This window comes from Nicotiana tabacum, chromosome 20, assembly GCF_000715075.1.
Source record: "Nicotiana tabacum cultivar K326 chromosome 20, ASM71507v2, whole genome shotgun sequence".
NCBI lineage: Eukaryota > Viridiplantae > Streptophyta > Magnoliopsida > Solanales > Solanaceae > Nicotiana > Nicotiana tabacum.
This window is the reverse complement of record NC_134099.1, coordinates 154,549,515-154,570,151: the sequence shown is the minus strand read 5'-3', so window position 1 is coordinate 154,570,151 and position 20,637 is coordinate 154,549,515. Positions and strand designations below refer to the sequence as shown.

Below are 20,637 nucleotides of genomic sequence, written 5' to 3'. Positions count from 1 at the left end.
CCAGGTTGAAGTTTTCTTGACCAGCTTCAAGTAGGGTATCACGACGAGAATTCAAAAATGCCCAACTTGTCTCGACAACATATTTTTCTTTAAGGATCTCATAATCCTTTTCCCAAGCAGCGATCTCATTCTTTAGCTCTTCATTTTCAGCCAAGGAGGAGTTGTGGGAAGCTTTAAGAGAGGCATGGGAGCATTCTAAAGCACGCACCTTATCAGCAGAGATTCTGAGGTCCTCTTGTGCTTGAGTCAAGTTTTGCACGAGCTCCCCAGCGTAAACTTCCTTTTGGTCCAAAAGAGATTTTAACTCTCTGATCTCTTCACTAGCTTTAGATAGTTGCTCTGAGAAGGAGGACTCGAGACGTTCTTTTTCTTTTTCTGCTTGGCTTGAAGAAGCTTTTGTAACCGCCATATCTGAAGTTAAAGTCAACACTCGCTGCTCTAAGGTACTCTTGCTCTCTTGTAAGTCTTCTATATCAATCTGTGCACTCTCAAATTTCCCCTTCCAATTGAGAGTCACGTGCTATCTTCTCCAAGGGGGCAATTCTTTTCATCATTTCTGTGCCAATAAGGTTGGCCTAAAAAAGGGAAAAGGAAGTAAGAATCCTCAAAGATAGTCGAATTATAAAGCAAAAAAGGAAGAGAAGGAAAGTACCTTCAAAGTATCATATACGATATCATTCATTAAAGTCAGGGAACTATGACTCTCCAACTTGGCTTTTTCAATTGGGCTGATTAAAGGCTCCAACCATACATCTGCCTGACCTGACTTTCTCAAAAGGCTGGTCTCAGCAGGAACTTCAATAGTTACCCGCCTCATATTGGCACTTCTACTTGAAGAGCCTGCTTCTGTATGATGAACGATAGGAGGGGAATAGTCAAAAGAGGAGCCGAAGAAGAGGTAAAAGCAGTAGAAGAAAGAACAAAAATAGCTGGGGCCGGTAAGGAAGGAACCACAAGCACGAGAGTTGGAAAAGAAGATAAGGGTACTTCGTCTAAAATAGGTCCTACATCTTCACGGCCAAATCCGCTAATGAAAAGTTGGTCAATAGACTCACGAGTATCGTGGGGAGTGACGTCATCGTCAGGAATTGTTATTGGAGTTTCAACAGGTTCGGTAAGAGAAACCGACACTTCAGCTTCGTCATCAGAGGCGATGGGTCTCCTAACTCGAGGCCTTGTCACCAGGGAGCCCTCATCTCTCTCTTCTTCAGAGTCTTCCTCTTCTGCAGCTTTCCTTTTTGCAGAAGAAGAACCCAAAACTATTTCCCGGGCTCTTTCTAGAGAGATACGGGTTCCTGAGGGAGTACGCATTCCCGAGGAAACACGAGAAGCCGCAACAGCTTCAGCAGTAACTCCTCGAATAGCAAATCCTGACGAAAAGAAGGATAGAAATTAGAGCAATAAAAGAGAATATAGACACTAAAGGCACAAAACATATAAATTCTTACCATGTGTCTTTACCTTCCAACCAAAACGGTTAAAAAGTATTTTCCAAGACCTACCGTCCATCGGTGTGATCTTCAGTAATTTATCTACCCAACCATGGAAGTTGGGAACATCCACCACAACTCTCATGGTAGCTAAAAAACAACAAAAGCAAAATTAGAGAAGTTGGCAAACTTGAAGGAAAAAGGTACGAGAAGGTTAAAAGACTTACGTGCAAAATTTCACTTCTCAGGGAAGGGAACATTATCCTCACCCACTAAACCAACAGTGGGTCCAACAACAAATCGGGCATACCAGTCGCGGTCTTTGTCATCTTCGGGACTCACCAAAACCCTCTTACTTTTGGCTACTAGTGTAAAAACACCATTGCGAAAAGCCTAGGTGAGTAAAGATGAATCAAGTGGGGGAAAGTAAAAGGAACTTCGGCTTTAGTAGCTAAATGCCTTAAACAGGCAACAACCCTCCATATGATCGGACCAATTTGGCCAAACAGACGTTGAAGAAACGGCAAAATTCGAGAATGACTAGGTCAATCGCTGGTCTGAACCCTAAAGTAAAAGGGTATGTGTAAACAAAAGAAAACCCAGTTAAATAAGAAGTTATTCTCTTATTCGGATTAGGGATAATAATGGAAAAATCGTTACTCCAATGACAGTCCTTATGAACCACATGAGTCAAAACTTCTGTAATTTGAGTGGGGTAAGTATCGACACGATCTAAAGCGAAAATCTGGTTTCTAAGAGATTCCCTATCGTGGTAAAAAGATAATTTTGTAGGGACTATCTCTTTTACTAAAGGCTCGCGTAATGGTTCAGAATGTTCTTTACTCCTAGAAGAAGATTTGTGAGAAAGGAAACCTCTGGTTCTAGAAGAAGGACCAGAACTAGAAGAAAGCATAGACGAACCACCTCGAGTAGATCCTAAACTACGAAGCCTAGCATTGGGGAAAGAATCAATAATGGAAACTTCTCGAGAGTGAGGGTTTGGTGAAGACATAGCGAAGAGGAATGATGTAAAGAAGAAGTAAACAGAGAATTGAGAAATTAAGTGTTCAATAAAACTTTATGAGATAAAAGATAAGGGAAGAAGTTATATTTATATTGATAATCGACCGCCAAAGGTAAAAGTGCAGTGAAGGAAGGATTACAATTATGATAACTAGCACTTCGTAAATAGTGGAACCGTAAAACACTTCGTAAATAGTGGAACCGTAAAAACCTTGAAAAAGGCTGCAAAAACTGCAGAACCAATGGAAAATTGATACGTGTACGGAGTATTAAATGGAAGTGACAATTGAAGCGCCAATTTTGTCATAGCATTAATGGTGACAAAAATTCTCGTTTTAATGAAATCCACTTCCCAAATATTCAACTGATGAATAAATGGAAAGTGAGGGGACTATCTGTATTGGGAAAAATTACATTTATATAAAGATGACGTGTCGAGACACGTGGACTGGTCAAATAGTCAAAGAATTATAATTAGTCAAGAGGCACGAGCAGAAATAGAAACGAGCAAGGACAAAGGAAGAGGCACGGATGACCATGCCTGTTTAAGTCATTTATATCCAAGAATCAAAAGGAATGGATCTAACCATAGTAAAGAGCGCAGATACAGAATCTGACAGGCATTAAATACTAGATACGTTAGAGAATTTGTATTGGTTATAATGATTATGTAACGTAGCATTCAATGTCTTTAATTATTCATAATAACCTCATTATGATTTGGGGAAAACACATATCTTCAAGATACCTATAAAAGGGAGGTATCTGATCAATTGTAGGGACAAAAGATATTATCGGAATATACTTTGATTTACTTGTTTTTCCTGATTATACTCTAATTACCTCAAATTACTTTCCCTTGCATATTCTTTTGATTATCAGTAACCTGTGTTCTTCTAAATTCTAGCTTTGACTGAAATTTTATTTTTTGGTTAAACAGTCAATATGAAATAAAAATTTCTCTAACCTAATTTTAGCCCGCAACATTTTAATTACTTTATTCTTATACTACAATTAAAATCTATATCTTATAGCAGATTCAATACAGTTTTGGTATTTGTTTGTTTTGTGAAATAGATATATCGAAATACAAAAATTAAATAATGATGTTAAAAATATGTTTAGCCAGTTTCCCATTTGAATGTTATTTTCTCGGTGGTAAAAAGAAAAAAAAAACAGAAAGTTAAATTACAATTTTTTTTTTGTGCGGGGGTTGGGGGGTTGGGGTGGGTGGTGTAGAAAAATGAAAAAACAGAAATTTAAAATTGCAAAAAAAACTTAAGGTAATTTTTTTTGGCGGGGGGAGGGGTGAAGGGGTAGTACGGTGGGTGGTAACGAAAAAACTAAAATTTGAAAAAAAAAACCTTTTTTTGGAGAGGGGGTGGGGTGGGTTGGTGAGGGTGGGGAAGTTGAGAAGGAGCTTTGGAAAATGTTTTCCCTTCTCTTGATAAGGAAAACATTTTCTTGGAGGAAAATAAATTGATAAGGAAAATGTTTTCCAAAACATTTTAGCCAACCAAACATGGGAAAATTGGAAAACATTTTTCGAAAAATGTTTTCCTTCGTACCAAACACACCCACAGAGTTTTCAGTTTGAAAAAGTGAGTTTTATGAAATATTTTCCTTTATACCAAACACACCCACAGAGTTTTTAGTTTGAAAAAGTGATTTTTTTTCCTCATAAAACTCTGCTATTTTTTCAAGTGAGATGCATGTCCAAACACAATTTTAATTTTTAAATATATTTTTTCAAATTAACTTCAATTTTTTTTTTAAAAAAAAGAAAAAACTTAAAAACTCATGTCAAAACACAAAGAAAATAATGAAAGTAGTTTCTTATGTTTGAGAGTAGGTTTAAAGTAGTCCCTTAAGTATTACATTGGGCTATTTTGGACCTTTAACACTTTTGGTCTCCACCAAATGTTTAACAATATACGTACGTTAATTAACCTAAAATCTAGGAAAAAAGTTAAACTTAAACACCATAAAAGTTCAATCAAATCCTTAAAGGTGCACTAGATACCAAAAATAGCAGAAATTACACATCCAAAAATTGCATCAAACTCTAGCAATTGACCAAAGATAGCAAAAACTACAAATTGCACCTCTAATGTAGGTTTCTACTAATACTTTTTTCATATTTTTTAAAATTTATTAAATATTTGATAAAGATAAAGATCCAAACTGTTAATTTTTGTCTAAATTTGAGGGGTGCAAACTATGCAATGCATACTCAAGGGATTACTTTTAATCTACACTGAAACGTAATGGAACAAGTAAAGTAAAAGTCAAACATTTCCTTCTTTATCTTTTTGTTTCCCACCCAGTGTTCGGTACCTGCATTGAAGAGGGACTATATCCGAATTTGCACCGCGTAGGACTCCATTCCGACGAAACGCTCCCTATCAAGCATTTTTCTATACCCACAGTTCAAATCCGAGACGTGTAGTTAAGGAAGGGGCAGTCTCGTCCACTGCAACACATACTTGCGTGGTCCCTCCTTTATCTCTCTCCTGTGATATAAACTCAAACTCAATAGCCCTAATATACAAAAGGAATTACAATTTACAGCCATTTCTCTAAAAGGCGGCATAAAAAAGCCTACAAAAATTTCCCTAAATTCTGTAAAACCTTAGACCGACAACTATCGACTTGTTGCAGCAGAAAAAGGTACTGGAATTTGCAATTACTGATTTAGTAGTAATTAAAGTTTAAATCTTTGGGCTGAATTCTAGCTGCTCCTGCAGGTTGATAAAGCTAAGGGGAAAAAGATGGAAAACGGAGGAGGGTCCAATGAAATCCCAGAAAATGCTCCTGAACGTATGTATATTCTTTGATTTAAAGCTTAAGTTGTTATCTTCTTGTATTTAATTGTTTATTAGCGCTATATTTGTTTTATTTTGTTTTTGGTTTTTTCAGATTGCCCAGGTCCACAATCAGAAACGGCAGGAAAATCGGATGCTTGCCAAGGATGCCCTAATCAAGAAATTTGTGCTACTGCTCCTAAAGGCCCTGACCCAGGTCTTTTCTTTTTCCAATATTTTTTCCATCACTATTTTGCTCTTTAATCGTGCATAATATAAAAAAGGGCAGCCCAGTGCACTAAGCTCCCGCTATGCGCGGGATCGGGAAAGGGCTGGATCATAAGGGTCTATTGTACGCAGCCTTACCTTGCATTTCTGTAAGAGGTTGTTTCCACGACTCGAACCCGTGACCTCCTGGTCACATGACAGCAACTTTACTCGTTACGCCAAGGCTCCCCTTCTAATCGTGCATAATATGATTTTGTAAAATACTTTGTTTGAACTTGTTTTTTCTTGCCTTGAAATATTAGGTGTCAATTTTTGTGGCTTGGAATGTTCTTCCTTTTATTTTTTAATATCCTAGTGTCGTGCTAGCTTGTGCACACTTGGATTGGATTATGTATCTTATGGGGTTAACTCTGCGCGCCAAAGCTTATGGGGATGGGAAAAAATCAATTGCTTTATTTCAAATGCTAAGAGAAAGGCATCCCGTCCCAATTAGTTTGACATTATAAAAATGGAAAAAGCTTCTTTCTTCTAGAATTCGGAATGTAATCATTTGGTAACACTTATAGTACTATTACAAGATTGTGTATATACATAGTTCAAAGTAACCTCAGCATAATATCTTTATCTTTCTTTTTTAATAGTCAGGGTGGTTAAACTATGTTAATGAAACACAATGGAGGGACTATTATTAAGTAACTATCGGCAATTTCATTACATATGAAGTACATATGAAGCACTATTAGCAGTTAGAGTGCACTTGTTGCTGAAATACAAGATACATATGCGTACAATATATAATCGTTGGCTGCTTGCTGTTTTAGAAACTAAAGTTTTTCACAGTAATTTCAGTCATGTTTGTTCTTTATTGCATTATGTCTTTTTGATGTCCTTGGCTATATACCCATGCTCATACAGTACCTAACGTCATAAAGGAAGGATGCTTAATTCAATTTGTCTGAATCTTATTAAGATCATCAACTCAGGAATTAGTTCAGAATTTTAAATCCTTAACTTGGGAATGAGTTTAAGAAAGAAAGGATACACTTTTAACTGAAGATCACTGAAAGACATAAACTTTACCAATCAAAAAAAGAAAGACTTAACTTTGCATGTCATATGGAGAAAGAAAGAGAAATACGGAGCATCAAAGTGTATGCTTTGCAATGATTGGTAGGACAGGGGTTTTTAGTCTGTGCAGCAAGAAGGCAATTAAGAAGAAGTTGAAGGAATTCTATTTTTCTGAAGATTCATTTTGTGGAATGAGCAACAATAAAATTATACTGCTACCACCATGACTCATTTTTGTTAATCTAGAAGAGAGAAAGAAAGGATCTTCTCTACACAAAATGTGCGAACATTCACACTATAGAATGTTTAAATCAAATCAAGCACCTCCCAGGCAGAGGCATCTAGTTCTCATTCAGATGTTACGTTTTCTAATTTTAGAACTATTGTCTTGGTACATTAATTTTTGTTATACACACACACACACACATAGTGTAACTCAAGTAGCTCTTATGTGTTGCAGTAAGTAACTAAGGAAGCTTCAATATTGTTGATTGACGCTTTCTAATGAATTAATTTGTTTGATACTGAGACCTAGTTTGCAGACACCCTAGGTTCTCGAAAGTTGAATGATAATTTGGTTGATAGTGTAATACTGACTAGATTGTTTAAGTACGAAGTTGGGACATTTCTGAGGTCCAATGTGTGCTGTATATTCCCGCTGTTGTTTTTCCTAATTGCTTAAATTTTACCTGTCAACTTTTGTGCGTGATAGCAGAATAGGCTTTATTTAAACATATGTTACTCGTTTTCCAACTTTTTGTGTATCTGGTTTCATGCAGACTTGGTTGCCATAGTAGAAAGAATGGCAACTGTGAAGCACAAAATACTGGTTTTGTCTGGTAAGGGCGGTGTTGGTAAGAGTACGTTCTCAGCTCAACTTGCTTTTGCATTGGCGGCTATGGATTTTCAAGTGGGTCTTCTTGACATTGATATATGTGGCCCCAGCATCCCAAAGATGCTTGGTCTAGAAGGGCAAGAAATTCACCAGAGCAACATTGGATGGTCCCCTGTTTATGTTGAGTCTAACCTTGGGGTTATGTCGATTGGTTTCATGCTCCCCAACCCTGATGAAGCTGTCATATGGAGAGGCCCCCGCAAGAATGGGCTAATTAAGCAATTTCTCAAAGAAGTTTATTGGGGAGAGCTTGATTTTCTTGTGGTTGATGCTCCACCTGGGACCTCAGATGAGCATATTTCAATTGTTCAATTCCTACAAGCAACTGGAATAGATGGTGCAGTTATAGTCACCACCCCACAACAGGTATCGCTGATAGATGTGAGGAAAGAAGTTAGTTTTTGTAAGAAAGTTGGGGTGGAGGTTCTTGGTGTTGTTGAGAACATGAGTGGTCTTTCCCAACCACTCACAGAATTCAAATTCATGAGAATGACAGAGACCGGTGAGCAAAAAGACATGACCGAGTGGGCCATGGCTTATATGAGAGAAAAAGCCCCGGAAATGCTAAACTTGGTTGCTTTTAGTGAAGTTTTTGATAGCAGTGGTGGAGGTGCAGCAAAGATGTGCGGTGATATGGGTGTCCCTTTTCTTGGGAAAGTACCCCTGGATCCTCAGCTATGTAAAGCAGCTGAAGAAGGACGATCTTGCTTTTCAGATGATAAGTGTCGCGCAAGTGCCCCTGCACTCAAGATGATAATAGAAAAGATGTTGGCTCAGAAAATGATCTCAAGAACAGAGAATGGAGCATAGTATTTATTGCTTCTGTTAAGGCTTCCTATACCTTTTCTCTGATTAAGTTCTGGTACTTGTGACCAACTTTTTGTTCGTAAGGGAGCTTTTATCACTCTCGATATGGATGTATGATGTATTAAATTTTAGTGGTTTATATACGATGATTTGTTAAACGAACAAGTTTGTTCCCAATGAAAGTTGAATAGACTCTGATAGAATAATGGATGTGAGATGTTATCTCCTGCGAGCATAAGATCTCTTGTGATATGAGTTTACGTTCGCTCCCGTGAAATTTTCCTTTCTGTTCCCTTTGCCCTCAACCTGATATACTGTGCCGTGGGCGAAATGAAAGATCAATTTTTTAATTCCGCCCTCTGAACAGTGGTTTTGATGTAATATGCTTTTAATACTGTATAGTAGTGTTTGCTGTGCAGTACTCTTTGGAACCTATTTGGTGCTACTTCACAATCAGTTAGGCCAAACTTAAGTAGCAACCTACGTGATATTGTCCTTAATTGATCTAGGATACATACTGGTGGAAGGTAAAACATACTTTGGGGTTGTTTGGTTGGGTGCATAAGAATAGTACTGAATAGAGTGTATTAGTAATGCTGAGATTAGTTATATTGAGATTATTTTATAACGACTATTTGATTTGGTGTATTAAAGGTTCTGAACGGGCAGTTTCTATCTTTATTTATGCTTATCCATGTATTAAAAATCATGGTTATTATTATGTATAAGAATTATTAAGAATAGTACTGAATAGGGTGTAATATTGTTATATATAAGGTTGAAAAACACTATCAAACAAGGGATTAATAATATCAAAGCTAATACATGTTTTATATTTCCCAAATATATCCTACCAAATGATCCCTTATTGGTCTAATTGTAGTGCGTGCAAGTTGGTCGCGACACCACCGTTATGTAAAAGAAAAAGAAACATAAGCATGTTATCTTTTAGCAAAGAGGTCATGTCGCAGGCAGCCACAAGTGAGGTTGCTGGCTTATAAGTTTACTGTGTTCGACTGTCTATTCCTTTTTTATTTTTTTTCTTTCTTGGTGCAAATTACTGCATCATTTATTTGTTTAACCATCAGTTGGCCTATAGTCTCTTCTTGCTCCCCCGATTTAGTAGATTTTCATCGTTTCACTCAAAAAGATGATGTTATGAAACGGAGATCAACAATGTAGTGACACCAATTGTTCCATAATGGTACTCATTGATTACGACAAAATAATTTTAAAATGGCCTCTTATGTTTAGAAATAGGTCTAAAATAATTCTGAACAGTTTTGGTCGTTTAAGTTTGATAAAAGTGAATGCTTTTGGAGTTTGTCAAATATATAACAAACTTTTGTTGTTAAATTTAAAGGGAGCGATGAGAAGAAAAGATTTGACGAAGACTAAGGGTGTGTTTGGTATAACGAAAAATGTTTTCCGTAGAAAATATTTTCTTGGAAAACTAGTAATCTTACTCATTTTTCGGTGTTTGGTACGCAAATTAAGGAAAATAACTTCTCAAGAGTATTCATAAATAATTTAGATACAATAAACATGACGCCATAAACTTTCGAACCAACAACCTTCCGAAACCCACAAATTTCATAAACTTCCGAACCGCTAAACTTTTGAACCCGTAAACTTTATAATTTCTAAACCCATAAACTTCCAAATACATAAACCTCCGTACTTATAACTTTGGACTTGTAAAATTACGAACCTGTAAACTGAAAAATGAAAAAAACTAGAATTAAAAATATATATAAAACAATATTTTTTTTTGCGGGGGCGGGAGGGAGGGGTTGCACAAAAACGCTAAAAACAAAAATTTGAAAATAGAAAAAAAAAGTTAAAAATCCTAATTTTCTCTTCATTCTATATTCGTGGTTCATCTTTTTCTTTATAAAGACAACAATAACAAGAACAACAACCCAGTGAGATCTCACAGGTGGGGTCTGGGGAGGGTAGTGTGTACGCAGACCAAAACTTTTTAATTTATAATCTTTTGTGAACTTTTTAAGGGTATTTTAGTCTTTTAACAAAATAACATCTCCAAATATATCAGCTGCTTGTTACCAATTTCAACACGTCTATCCAAATACGTAAATGAGGGGCAGGGGGCATTGGGGGGTGGGGAGGGGAGGGTAACAGGGTGGGTAATGACGAAAAAAGAAAAAAAAATGAAATCTAGAAAAAAGCCTTTTTGGAGAGGGTGGGTAGGAGAGGTATGGTAGGGGAGAGAAGGGCGCGAGGGTTAGGGTTAGATGTGAGGGTAGGAGGAGTTTTTGGAAAATGTTTTCCTAACTTTTTTTAGGGAAGTCATTTTCCTCCGATTTCAAAAAAATGTGATACCTAGGAAAATATTTTCCAAACTATTTTGTGCAACCCAACAATGAAAAATGGGAAAATATTTTCGGTTGTACCAAAAGTGTTTACTTTTGCCAAACTTTTAAGGATCAAAACTGTTCGGGAATATATTGAAGGGACAATTTAGGCCTATCCCAAACATAAGACACCATTTTGTCATTTTCTCAAAGTTACGAGTATGATTTAATCGCCGTTCCTCAATTTCTCGCAGCTGGAAATTGCTTTAAATTAGACAACTTCTTAGTTTCAACATCCCAATTCTTCAAAATTGCCTACGCTGAATCTTCGTGTCACGGTCTCATTTCTGTAAAGTGTGAGTACGAATTGTGTTCCTACTTGTTACTCTTATGCAATGCGTACAACCTATTTGATTATATGCATATCTTGCTTTCTATATTAACCTGGAAAACATTGAACATAACTTTTTGCGAGCAGGTTCATAGCCAAAATTAATTAGATTAGCAAATTTATATCTCTCTTATTCACTATAGTTAAACATAAATTGATTGTTAAGAGGGGAAAAATACATACAAGAAAAAAAAGGTCTGAACTTGGAGAGTTTATTGCCCTTATATGAGTTGCTAAAAATTTCTACTGAATGTTTTTAGAATTCATGATTTTAGATTGACCTTCTTTTGGAGGTTAAACGTGGATAAAACTTTCTGAAATAGGAGTTACTCGAATAGTAGAAATTACATCTAAAATAGTATGAGTTGCAAATTTTACATTTCAATTATATTGTCAGGAGGTCACAGGTTCATGCCGCGAAAACAGCCTCTTGCAGAACTGCAAGATAAAGCTGCGTGCATAAGACCCAACGTGGTCCAGCTTCCCCGAACCCCACACATTGCAGGAGCTTAGTGCACCAGGCTACCTTTTAATTATGTTGAAAGAAAATTTGTGTAAGGTACTTGATTGGTAATTACTGTTGTCGCTCATACTGTATTGCCTTTCTGAAAATCTTCAGAGTCCTACAGCATAAAATGAGATGAAATCTGTACTGAGATTCAAAGCCAAACTGATACCAGTACTCGGTTTGGTTTCTATTGGTCCATCTCCTCCACTCTTTGCACTTGGACATCTGCTTCAATATCTGCGCTGTTATTCTGGTGCAGCAACCAAATGGCAGAATGAGACAGGATCAATAAAATGTAATGATCTGCTCAATGAGTTTACTACTTACTGCTATCAAAGGGATCTTCCCGGGGCTATGAAAGCATTAAATTCCTTGCAAATTCACAAGATATGGGCTGATGCTGTCACCTACTCTGAACTCATTAAGTGCTGCTTGGCTCGTGGCGCAATCGAACAAGGCAAACGGGTCCACCAACATGTGTTCTCCAATGGTTATGAACCAAAAACGTTCCTTGTTAACACACTTATTAACATGTATGTGAAGTTTAACATGCTGGACGAAGCACAAGCTTTATTTGATCAAATGTCTGACAGAAATGTTGTCTCCTGGACTACAATGATAGCTGCCTACTCTAGCGCTAAGATCAACAACAAGGCTTTGGAGTTTTTGATCCTCATGCTGAGAGATGGTGTGAGACCTAATATGTTTACTTACTCTTCTGTTCTGAGAGCTTGTGATGACCTGTCCAATCTTAGGCAGCTCCACTGCAGCATACTCAAAGTTGGTCTGGAGTTTGACGTATTTGTCCGAAGTGCTCTTATTGATGTTTACTCCAAAATGGGTCAACTCGAGTGTGCATTGTGCACCTTTAATGAGATGGTGACAGGGGATCTTGTTGTCTGGAACTCCATTATTGGTGGATTTGCACAAAACAGTGATGGGGATGACGCTTTGACTCTCTTCAAAAGAATGAAGAGAGCTGGATTCTCAGCTGATCAGTCAACCTTGACAAGTGTTCTTAGAGCTTGTACTAGTTTGGCACTTTTAGAAGTGGGAAGTCAAGTCCATGTTCATGTACTCAAGTTCCAGCGGGACCTAATCCTTAACAATGCACTTTTGGACATGTATTGCAAGTGTGGCAATTTGGAAGATGCCCACAAAATATTTACTCGGATGGTAGAGAAGGACGTGATCTCCTGGAGCACCATGATCATAGGCTACGCCCAGAATGGTTTCAGCAGAAAAGCACTGGAATTACTCAAGGAGATGAAAGTCTCAGGGATCAAACCAAACTACATCACTGTTCTTGGAGTCTTATTTGCTTGCAGCCATGCAGGACTGGTAGAAGATGGTCAATATTACTTCCGCTCAATGAAGAAGCTCTTTGGTATTGATCCAGGAAGAGAACATTACGGTTGCATGGTTGATCTTCTTGGAAGATCTGGGAAGCTAGATGAAGCGGTTAAATTAATCCATGAAATGGAATGTGAACCAGATGCTGTGACATGGAGAACATTGCTTGGTGCCTGCAGAGTACATCGAAAAATGGATTTAGCTGAATATGCTGCCAAACAAATTATAAAGCTGGATCCAAGTGATGCAGGAACTTACATATTACTATCTAATATTTATGCGCACACTCACAAATGGGAGGACGTTGTGGACTTGAGAAAGTCCATGAGGGAAAGAGGAGTGAAGAAGGAACCGGGATGCAGCTGGGTTGAAGTGAACAAGCAGATCCATGCTTTTATTATGGGAGACAACTCCCATCCACAAATAGAGGAAATTAAAAAAGAGCTAAATCAGATTATTTGGAGATTAAAGGAGGTGGGATATGTTCCAGACACAAACTTTGTCTTGCAAGATCTTGAAGGTGAACAGATGGAAGACTCACTTCTTTACCACAGTGAAAAAATAGCTGTTGCCTTTGGTGTATTGAGCCTGTCTAGAGAGAAGACCATTAGAATCAGGAAGAATCTCAGGATCTGTGGAGATTGCCATTTATTCGCGAAACTTTTGGCACAGATAGAGCGTCGGAGCATTGTCATAAGAGATCCTATCCGTTACCATCATTTCCAGGATGGTATTTGTTCATGCGGAGATTATTGGTAGAAGGGAATGGACTTCAGTTGAGTATGATAAAATACCTAGTTAATTTGCTTTCGATAGAATTATAAGCTTCACTGTCTACATTAAACACATCATACTCACTTGTCCCCCATGTTTATATGTTTTGCTAGCAGATGTAGTAACACTTGCAGAAATAGTTGCAACTATGGAGCTCAAAGTACTGGTTCATGGTTGGGTTGACAAGAACCCACTCTCTGCTCAACTTGCATTTGCATTGGCAGCTATGAGTTTCTAGGTTGGCAAGCAAAATTACTGAGGAGACCCCTGAAGGTATAGCAGCTGCTGAGCAAAAGTCCCAAGTTTAAGCAAATACATCTTTTAGTTGGATTGTTCAAGCCTATTTGATCTTTTGAAAATTTCATCCATCTTCAATTTTCAGATTGCAAGGTCCCCTATTTGAAATCTGCTAGAAAATGAAGCTTGTCCAAGTCAAGAGCTTTGTGCAACTACATTAAAAATCCCTGATCCAGGTCCTCTCTTATTCAAATCTTTCCCCAGCCGTTACTCTCTCCTGTCAAGTATGTGTATTTGAATACTTTTCTTCCATTATTGAGATATTATTCGTGTGGTTCTTGTTTGGAACTTTTTTGTTCTAGTGCTAATCTTAAGTCTGCCCTTGCTTTGTTTTCTTCCTTTTTATGCTTTCCCTGATCAAATGAACTAACTGGCAATGAAGTCACTTCTTCATATTGTGAACTAGACTTGTTCACTTTTTAGTATGTATGGAACTGGATCTGTCCTTGGCATTAGATAAAGTCACTGATTAACAATGGAATGTTGTCATTGGTAACACAAAACTGTAGCATTATGACCTTCAAATCACACAGAATAATTGTCAATAAATCATGGAAATGCTTAAACCCATGTAATGTTGCCAGATTTTATGATCAATCTCCACATTCCAACTGATGGAAAGTAAGCATCCCAGCATATTGACTTGTGGACCTACTTTCTTCAGTGGACAGGCTCAAAAAGTTTTGATCCATTTTTACAAAACGGAAAAAGCATCTATTCTTTAAAGATTCTATCATAACATGGTTTCTTGTAACATCTTCATTAATGATACTTTTGTCAAACATCACAAGTCTCTGTCTAATATATTTCTTACCTCGATAGATAACCCACTTAATCTATACACACTAAGGATGTAAAACTGGGAAAGCTGAAATTTTTTCAACTAGCTTTTGCTTTGGGTTATTTGTACTTCAAAAACCAGCTCGCTTACCCTAAAGGTTGTCAAAAGGTGGGATGACAAAGGTGGTATTTTAGTTCAACGCCAATTATATTGGATAATTACCCAGCTGTGACATTTTGAGGACCGGCATATACAATCTACTTTCAACTGTTTCTTTATCTACAAAAGAATTATGTACACATAATTTTGGTTCATTAGATGCTTCATTAACATGTTATTAAACATTTTTTTTCTTGTAGGAAAATGCTTTGCTAATATGTCCTATAGCGATCAATTTACTTACTTCGTGGTTTAATTTGTATGTGGGTTATAGGCTTCATTAGTCTGTCTATATAGGAAACTTCGTACTCATTTTCCACATGTTTGTTTCTTATGGTTTCCATGCAGATTTAGGGGCAATTTTTAAAATAGCAAACTGTGAAACATGACCTGGTAATCTGTCGGGGAAAGGATTGGTAAGAGTGCATTCTCTATGTAACTGGCATTTGCATTGGCAGCTAAGTTTTTCCATTTAGGTCTCCTTAGTTATTCAACAAAATGTGAACATAACTCGTAAAAGGTCCTGTAATTGTTGGCCCAGGGTAAGGTTGTACTGTGGTCCGGGCCCGGCCCGGGCCTGCTGGCCAAACGGGCTGGTTCAAGCGGCTCCGTCTCTAGTGGTGCATAAGCCCATAGCGGGCCGGTCCAACCCAAATAGCCCATGAGCCCGGGATCGGCAGGCGGGCCTGGGCCGGTTCAACCGGGCCCAATGGGCCAAACGGCCCCAACGACTATTTTTAATTTTTTTTTTTAAAAAAAATGACCGACGGTCAGATATTTAAAATCTAGCCGTTGGCCATCAAAATTCAACCGTTTGGCACTTTAAAAAATAGCCATTTGGCCCCCAAACTTTTTATAATTACACTTTTTCCCAATTCTCAACTATAAATACCCTCCCATTCTTTCATTTTTACTCACAAATTCATCAATCTCTCTCTAATTTTCTTCTATAATTGCTTACTTTATTATTGCAATTTCGTGAAAAATTGTGAAGTTGGTGAATTGAAGTATTCAAGTTTTCAACGATATTCAATTTTCAAGAAGTTGTTCGTCAATTCGGTAAACTCGTTCCAACTCTTAAGTTTTAATATTATAGTTTTATTAGTTTTATTTAGTATAATTATAATTAATATGGCATTTTCTTTGAAAAAAACTTTTGGTGGTAACGGTAAGGGAAAATCTAAAATTGGTGAATCTAGTAGCCAAGCTACTACTCTTCCCCTGGCTCCCTAACCCAGGCCTGTTACCCGTCCTCTTCCACCTGTTATTCTTGATAGTGATAACCCTTGTTTTCAATTTTCCGATAGTCAATTTTGCCATGATGTTGCACTAGGTCAACAATTAAATGAAGAAGTTATGAATGTTCTTTATCCTAATGAAACTATCTTTGAAAATGATGAGGAAAATGATGATTTAGATGAAACGCAACCAGATTTAGATGATACACCTACAAGTCTTGTTAATAACCCAAATGATGCCCCGCCTGACCCTCTTGTAGTAACCCCTACTTTTAATAGACAACCTGCTAAACGGCCTGAAACATCTCTTGTTTGACACTTTTTTACTCAACTAAGAGAACAAAATAAGACTAAGTGTAAAACTTGTGGGTCTCAACTAGTTCATAAATTTACTGGAGACCGTAGCGGTACGGGTAGTTTGACTAGACACATATTGAAACACCCTAGAGATAAAGCTAGATTTTTACAAATGAAAGCTGCGCAAGAGGGGACAAGTGTAGATACTACGGTTAATCCTAGTACAGGTTCAAATCTAGTTCAACCGGGAATTAACACTGTTACCGGTGGCATTTTATATTATGATCCAAATAAAGATCGTGAAGAATTGGCAAAAATGGTTACTGTTATGTGCTTACCCTATAGTTTTCCTTCTAACCCTCATTTTGTGCATTATAGTAGAAGAGTTTTTAATCCTACTTATAAAGGTGTAACACTCCTCAAACTTATAAAAGTTTCGAGACACGCTAACTATAGAACTAGATTATTACTATTTTTTTATTATTTTTATCTTACCTATATATATATATATATAAGTGGATATACAATTAGAAAAAAATATAATAGTTTTAATATTATTAATTATTAAAAGTGGATATCATTAATTATTAGTTAAGTTTTTTTAAAAAAAGGATTAACCTAAAGCCCATAAAGTGGCTATTGTAAACAAAGGCTTAAAGCCTTATACAAAAAAAAAAAAAAAAAAAAAAAACATATCTGCCTTTTCAAAAGGCTTAAAAAACCTTAATCAAGTCAAGATTTAAAAGGCCTGGAGGGTGAGGACCCTTATACGAAAAAAAAGCAGAAGATTTAAACTTTTATTCATTCACGCAATTCTTATACGGGAAAAAGAATCAAAACGTTGTTCCGTTCAGCAGCGAACGCAAGGCACGCAGGCAGCAACAAAAAAAAATTCTAGGGTTCTTTACAAATTACGAATTCTTTAACTCAGGTATATAAATTCCCTATTGTCAATTACCTTACAGTAGTAGTAGGTAAGAATTGAATAGTTAATTCACTTCTTTCTCTATATCAACAATAAATTTCATATTTAAATGTAGTACTTTAAAATTAATTAAAATGCACTGGTTGTTGTAGAATCAATTGTTTGATGGGTATAAATTGGAGTGGGCTCTACGTATTGGCTCAAGGAGTTTTGAGGTGAGTTGATATAACTCTTTACTAAAGTGGTTTAACTCACAAAAGCACGCACACAAGGTGTTTGATGAATTGCATAAAAGAGTTAATATATACTTAATTGGAGTAGTAAGTACCTATTAGCTTAGAATTATTTTCTAGCTAAAGTTTAGATGATTATTTGGATATATGTGCATAAATTTCAGATTTTTATGTTATTCTTATATGCCATTTTCATGTTGAAAATTCATGAAGGATCAAGAACCTTTATAAATACTTTTGAATGTTTATTTCATTCTCATGTCATGCCTTACATTTAAGGATACCAGTATGAGTATGTATAAAAGATTTAGACTTGAAAAATCACAAGAAGAAGTTTTAGAAAGAAAAGATTTTTGGGAGTATCATTTATTCTGAGAAGGGGTCATCGTCCAGGCCTAGGGTCCTGACCAAGGCATTGACTTCCTGAAACTACTTGTGCCAAAGTAGGGAGCACACGAGCCGAGGGCCTCGTTGCTGAGAAATTACTTAGCCATGCTAAGGTATGATACATGAGCGCTGAGAATCATGAAGCGAGTGACACCTCGTGGATTGGGCCTATTCGATCAGGTTGGGATCGAATCCGTGTCGATCACACGGTGACTGAGATAGAATTAAGTCAGGATAGTTGGAACTCCCAAAGTACAAAGTGAAGTATTTTTTTTTTAGAAAGAAAAAGAAAAAAATTTCCTTTAGAATATTCATAAACTGCTATTATGCAATTAATTAGAATTATTCTTATAAGCTCTATTCTTTACATGCATTTAAAACCTTTACTCATAATGTATATGTTATTAAAGTTTCGCCCCCTGTTGTTGAAACCCACTGAGTACAATGGATGGTACTGACGTTCTCTTTCGGGAACCTACGTTGGTCTGCGGTACAACGTAGGAACCGAATTTGCAGGAGAGAAGGCTACGAGTTAGGACTTCTTTCTTCTCCAGTGCTATTGGTGAGCTCCGCTTTTATTCGTGGAGTGTTCCTTAGAGTCATCTTTATTTAGTTATTTCTTTGTTACTTAGAGAACTGGCCAGAAAATCTATGTCCTGAGCAGTGCGTCAATTTATCAGTAGAGGTTTCATAGACATAGTCGTTGGGTTGAGATTCAGATGTTTTTGATAATAACTTAGCAGTAATTCAGTAGTTACTACGAATAAAGTTTTGGAGTTGATTTATTGAAATATCTGAGTTAATCAAAAGTATTTGGTTAGAGTATTGCCTTGTTGCATATAAAATATGGTGTTATAATAGATTTGATAAGCAGAGATGGTTCGCTCGGTCATGTTTAGTAATCGAGTACTGGTCTCGGCTTGTTCAGAAAATGGGTCGTGACAAAAGGATGGCCTCGCGCAACCGTAAAGAGAGATATTTATAAATATAAACATGAATATGAACAATATTTGCGCTATATTTACTCATATAGATTGTCGCATTGCTATTACTACTGATATTGGTAGAAGTGGTAATGACTGTGATTATCTAATTGTTACAAGTCATTGGATAGATGAGGTGTGGATAATGCAAAAACACATTATTGCTTATAGAATAATTAATTCACGCCGCACAGGTAAGTTTATTGCTAACACAGTTGCAGAAATTTGTAGATATTTTTGCATTAGAGATAAAATTATGTCGGTTTCAATGGATAATGTTTCTAGTAACACTAACGCTATAGGCTTGCTTACAACTACACTAAATCCTGCATTTAGTAATATTTTTCATGTTAGATGTATTTGTCATATTTACCATTTAATCGTCGGTGTTGGTATGAAAGTTTTAAATGTAGAAATTGAAAAGATTAAAATGGTTCTTAATCGGTTTTTTTATTCAAACCGTAGAAGTAGATTTAGAGACTATTTTAAAAAATGTGATGACTTTAGCCTTAGAGAAAGAAAGGTTCCTAAACCTTGTCCAACTAGATGGAATTACATATATGAATGTTTAGTTGTTGCATATGAATATAGGAACCCAATAAGCGCAACGTATAATGCTCGTGTAGGTGATGGTGATGATGATGATGATGAGCACCTTACAAATCAAGATTGGAGTAATGTTAAAATACTTGTAGACTTTTTAGAACAATTTCATATTGCTACAAATGAATTATCTGGCCAATATTATCCTACTATTTCTAACTGTTTAGTTTATATTGCAGCACTTGTAGATTTATTTACTCAATTTTCAGAGGGTGGAGTAATTTATCAAGAAACTATTAATTCTATGAAAGCTAAGTTTAAAAAATATTTTTTCCCTATCCCCCCTATTTTTGGTGTTGCTGCATTGTTAAATCCTACAATGAAATTAGGAGGTCCTCACTTTTGGTATTCAAAAATTTATAACGCTTTATCACTTTCAGCTGAGGAATTTGCTACACTTGGAGATGCAAAAGCCTCAATTAAAATAAATGCTCAAACAATTTATAATGCTTATCAACTTGCCTTAGATCAAGCTAGACCAAATGTTCCAACTCCTACTTCGTCTAGTTCGCAAGCATCTAAAAGAACTGCGGGCCTAAAAGCCCTTAGTTCTTGGACGGAGTTCAGGGGTTTCAAGGTGATAATTTTGGTGATAGTTCACAACTAAATGAGCTTCAAGTTTATTTGTCGCAGGGACTTGAATCAAAGAATCACGACGGCTCCTTCGATGTTTTGGAATGGTGGAAGGACAAACAAAAACACTATCCGGTTCTTTCAAGGATGACTCGAGATATTTTAAGTGTTCAAGCATCAAAAGTGGCATCGAAGAGCGCATTCAGTCAAGCGAAACTTCAAATCGGTGATCATAGAGCGTCTATGAGGGAGAGTTTGAAAAAATCAGTACTCTTCAGAGATTGGATCCGTTCGGAAAGAAGAAATTTTGGACTTGCAGAATCACAATCGGAGATAGATGAAGCTTATGAAGAAATGTTAGCGGAACTTGCGCAGGATGCTACTTCGCCCGAAAGCGGTGATGAGCAAGCTTTTTTTCCACCACCACCAACGGAAATTCCTCCGGACCTTGAAGGATTTATGAGTTTTGTTAGAGATAATACATAGACTAACATGTAGCTTGTATTTTAGCACATCTTCCTTAGTTTTTTTCCTTTTAATGGTGGTATTAGTACCTTGTTGTGCT

General features: G+C 36.7%; 2 protein-coding genes across 20 annotated transcripts; both read left to right on the top strand.

Annotated features, from left to right (window-relative positions):
- Positions 1 to 4,990: 4,990 nt before the first annotated feature.
- On the top strand, positions 4,991 to 8,458 carry LOC107774062 (cytosolic Fe-S cluster assembly factor NBP35). Its single transcript, XM_016593535.2, has 4 exons — positions 4,991 to 5,123; positions 5,201 to 5,273; positions 5,373 to 5,474; positions 7,333 to 8,458. Exons 2-4 carry the CDS (start codon positions 5,225 to 5,227, stop codon positions 8,256 to 8,258), a joined length of 1,077 nt encoding a protein of 358 aa, XP_016449021.1. The 5' UTR covers positions 4,991 to 5,123; positions 5,201 to 5,224; the 3' UTR covers positions 8,259 to 8,458.
- A 2,328-nt stretch (positions 8,459 to 10,786) lies between these two features.
- LOC107774061 (pentatricopeptide repeat-containing protein At2g03880, mitochondrial) lies at positions 10,787 to 20,637 on the top strand. 19 transcript variants are annotated; one of them, XM_075240748.1, is made up of 6 exons: positions 10,787 to 10,926; positions 11,581 to 13,597; positions 13,713 to 13,869; positions 13,979 to 14,117; positions 15,182 to 15,249; positions 18,415 to 18,704. In XM_075240748.1, the coding sequence occupies exon 2, from the start codon at positions 11,602 to 11,604 to the stop codon at positions 13,579 to 13,581; it is 1,980 nt and encodes a 659-aa protein (XP_075096849.1). In that variant the 5' UTR covers positions 10,787 to 10,926; positions 11,581 to 11,601; the 3' UTR covers positions 13,582 to 13,597; positions 13,713 to 13,869; positions 13,979 to 14,117; positions 15,182 to 15,249; positions 18,415 to 18,704. The 19 variants fall into 19 exon arrangements, with proteins under 19 accessions (XP_075096849.1, XP_075096852.1, XP_075096851.1 ...); XM_075240751.1 differs by having other exon boundaries at positions 13,710 to 13,869; XM_075240750.1 differs by having other exon boundaries at positions 11,581 to 13,602.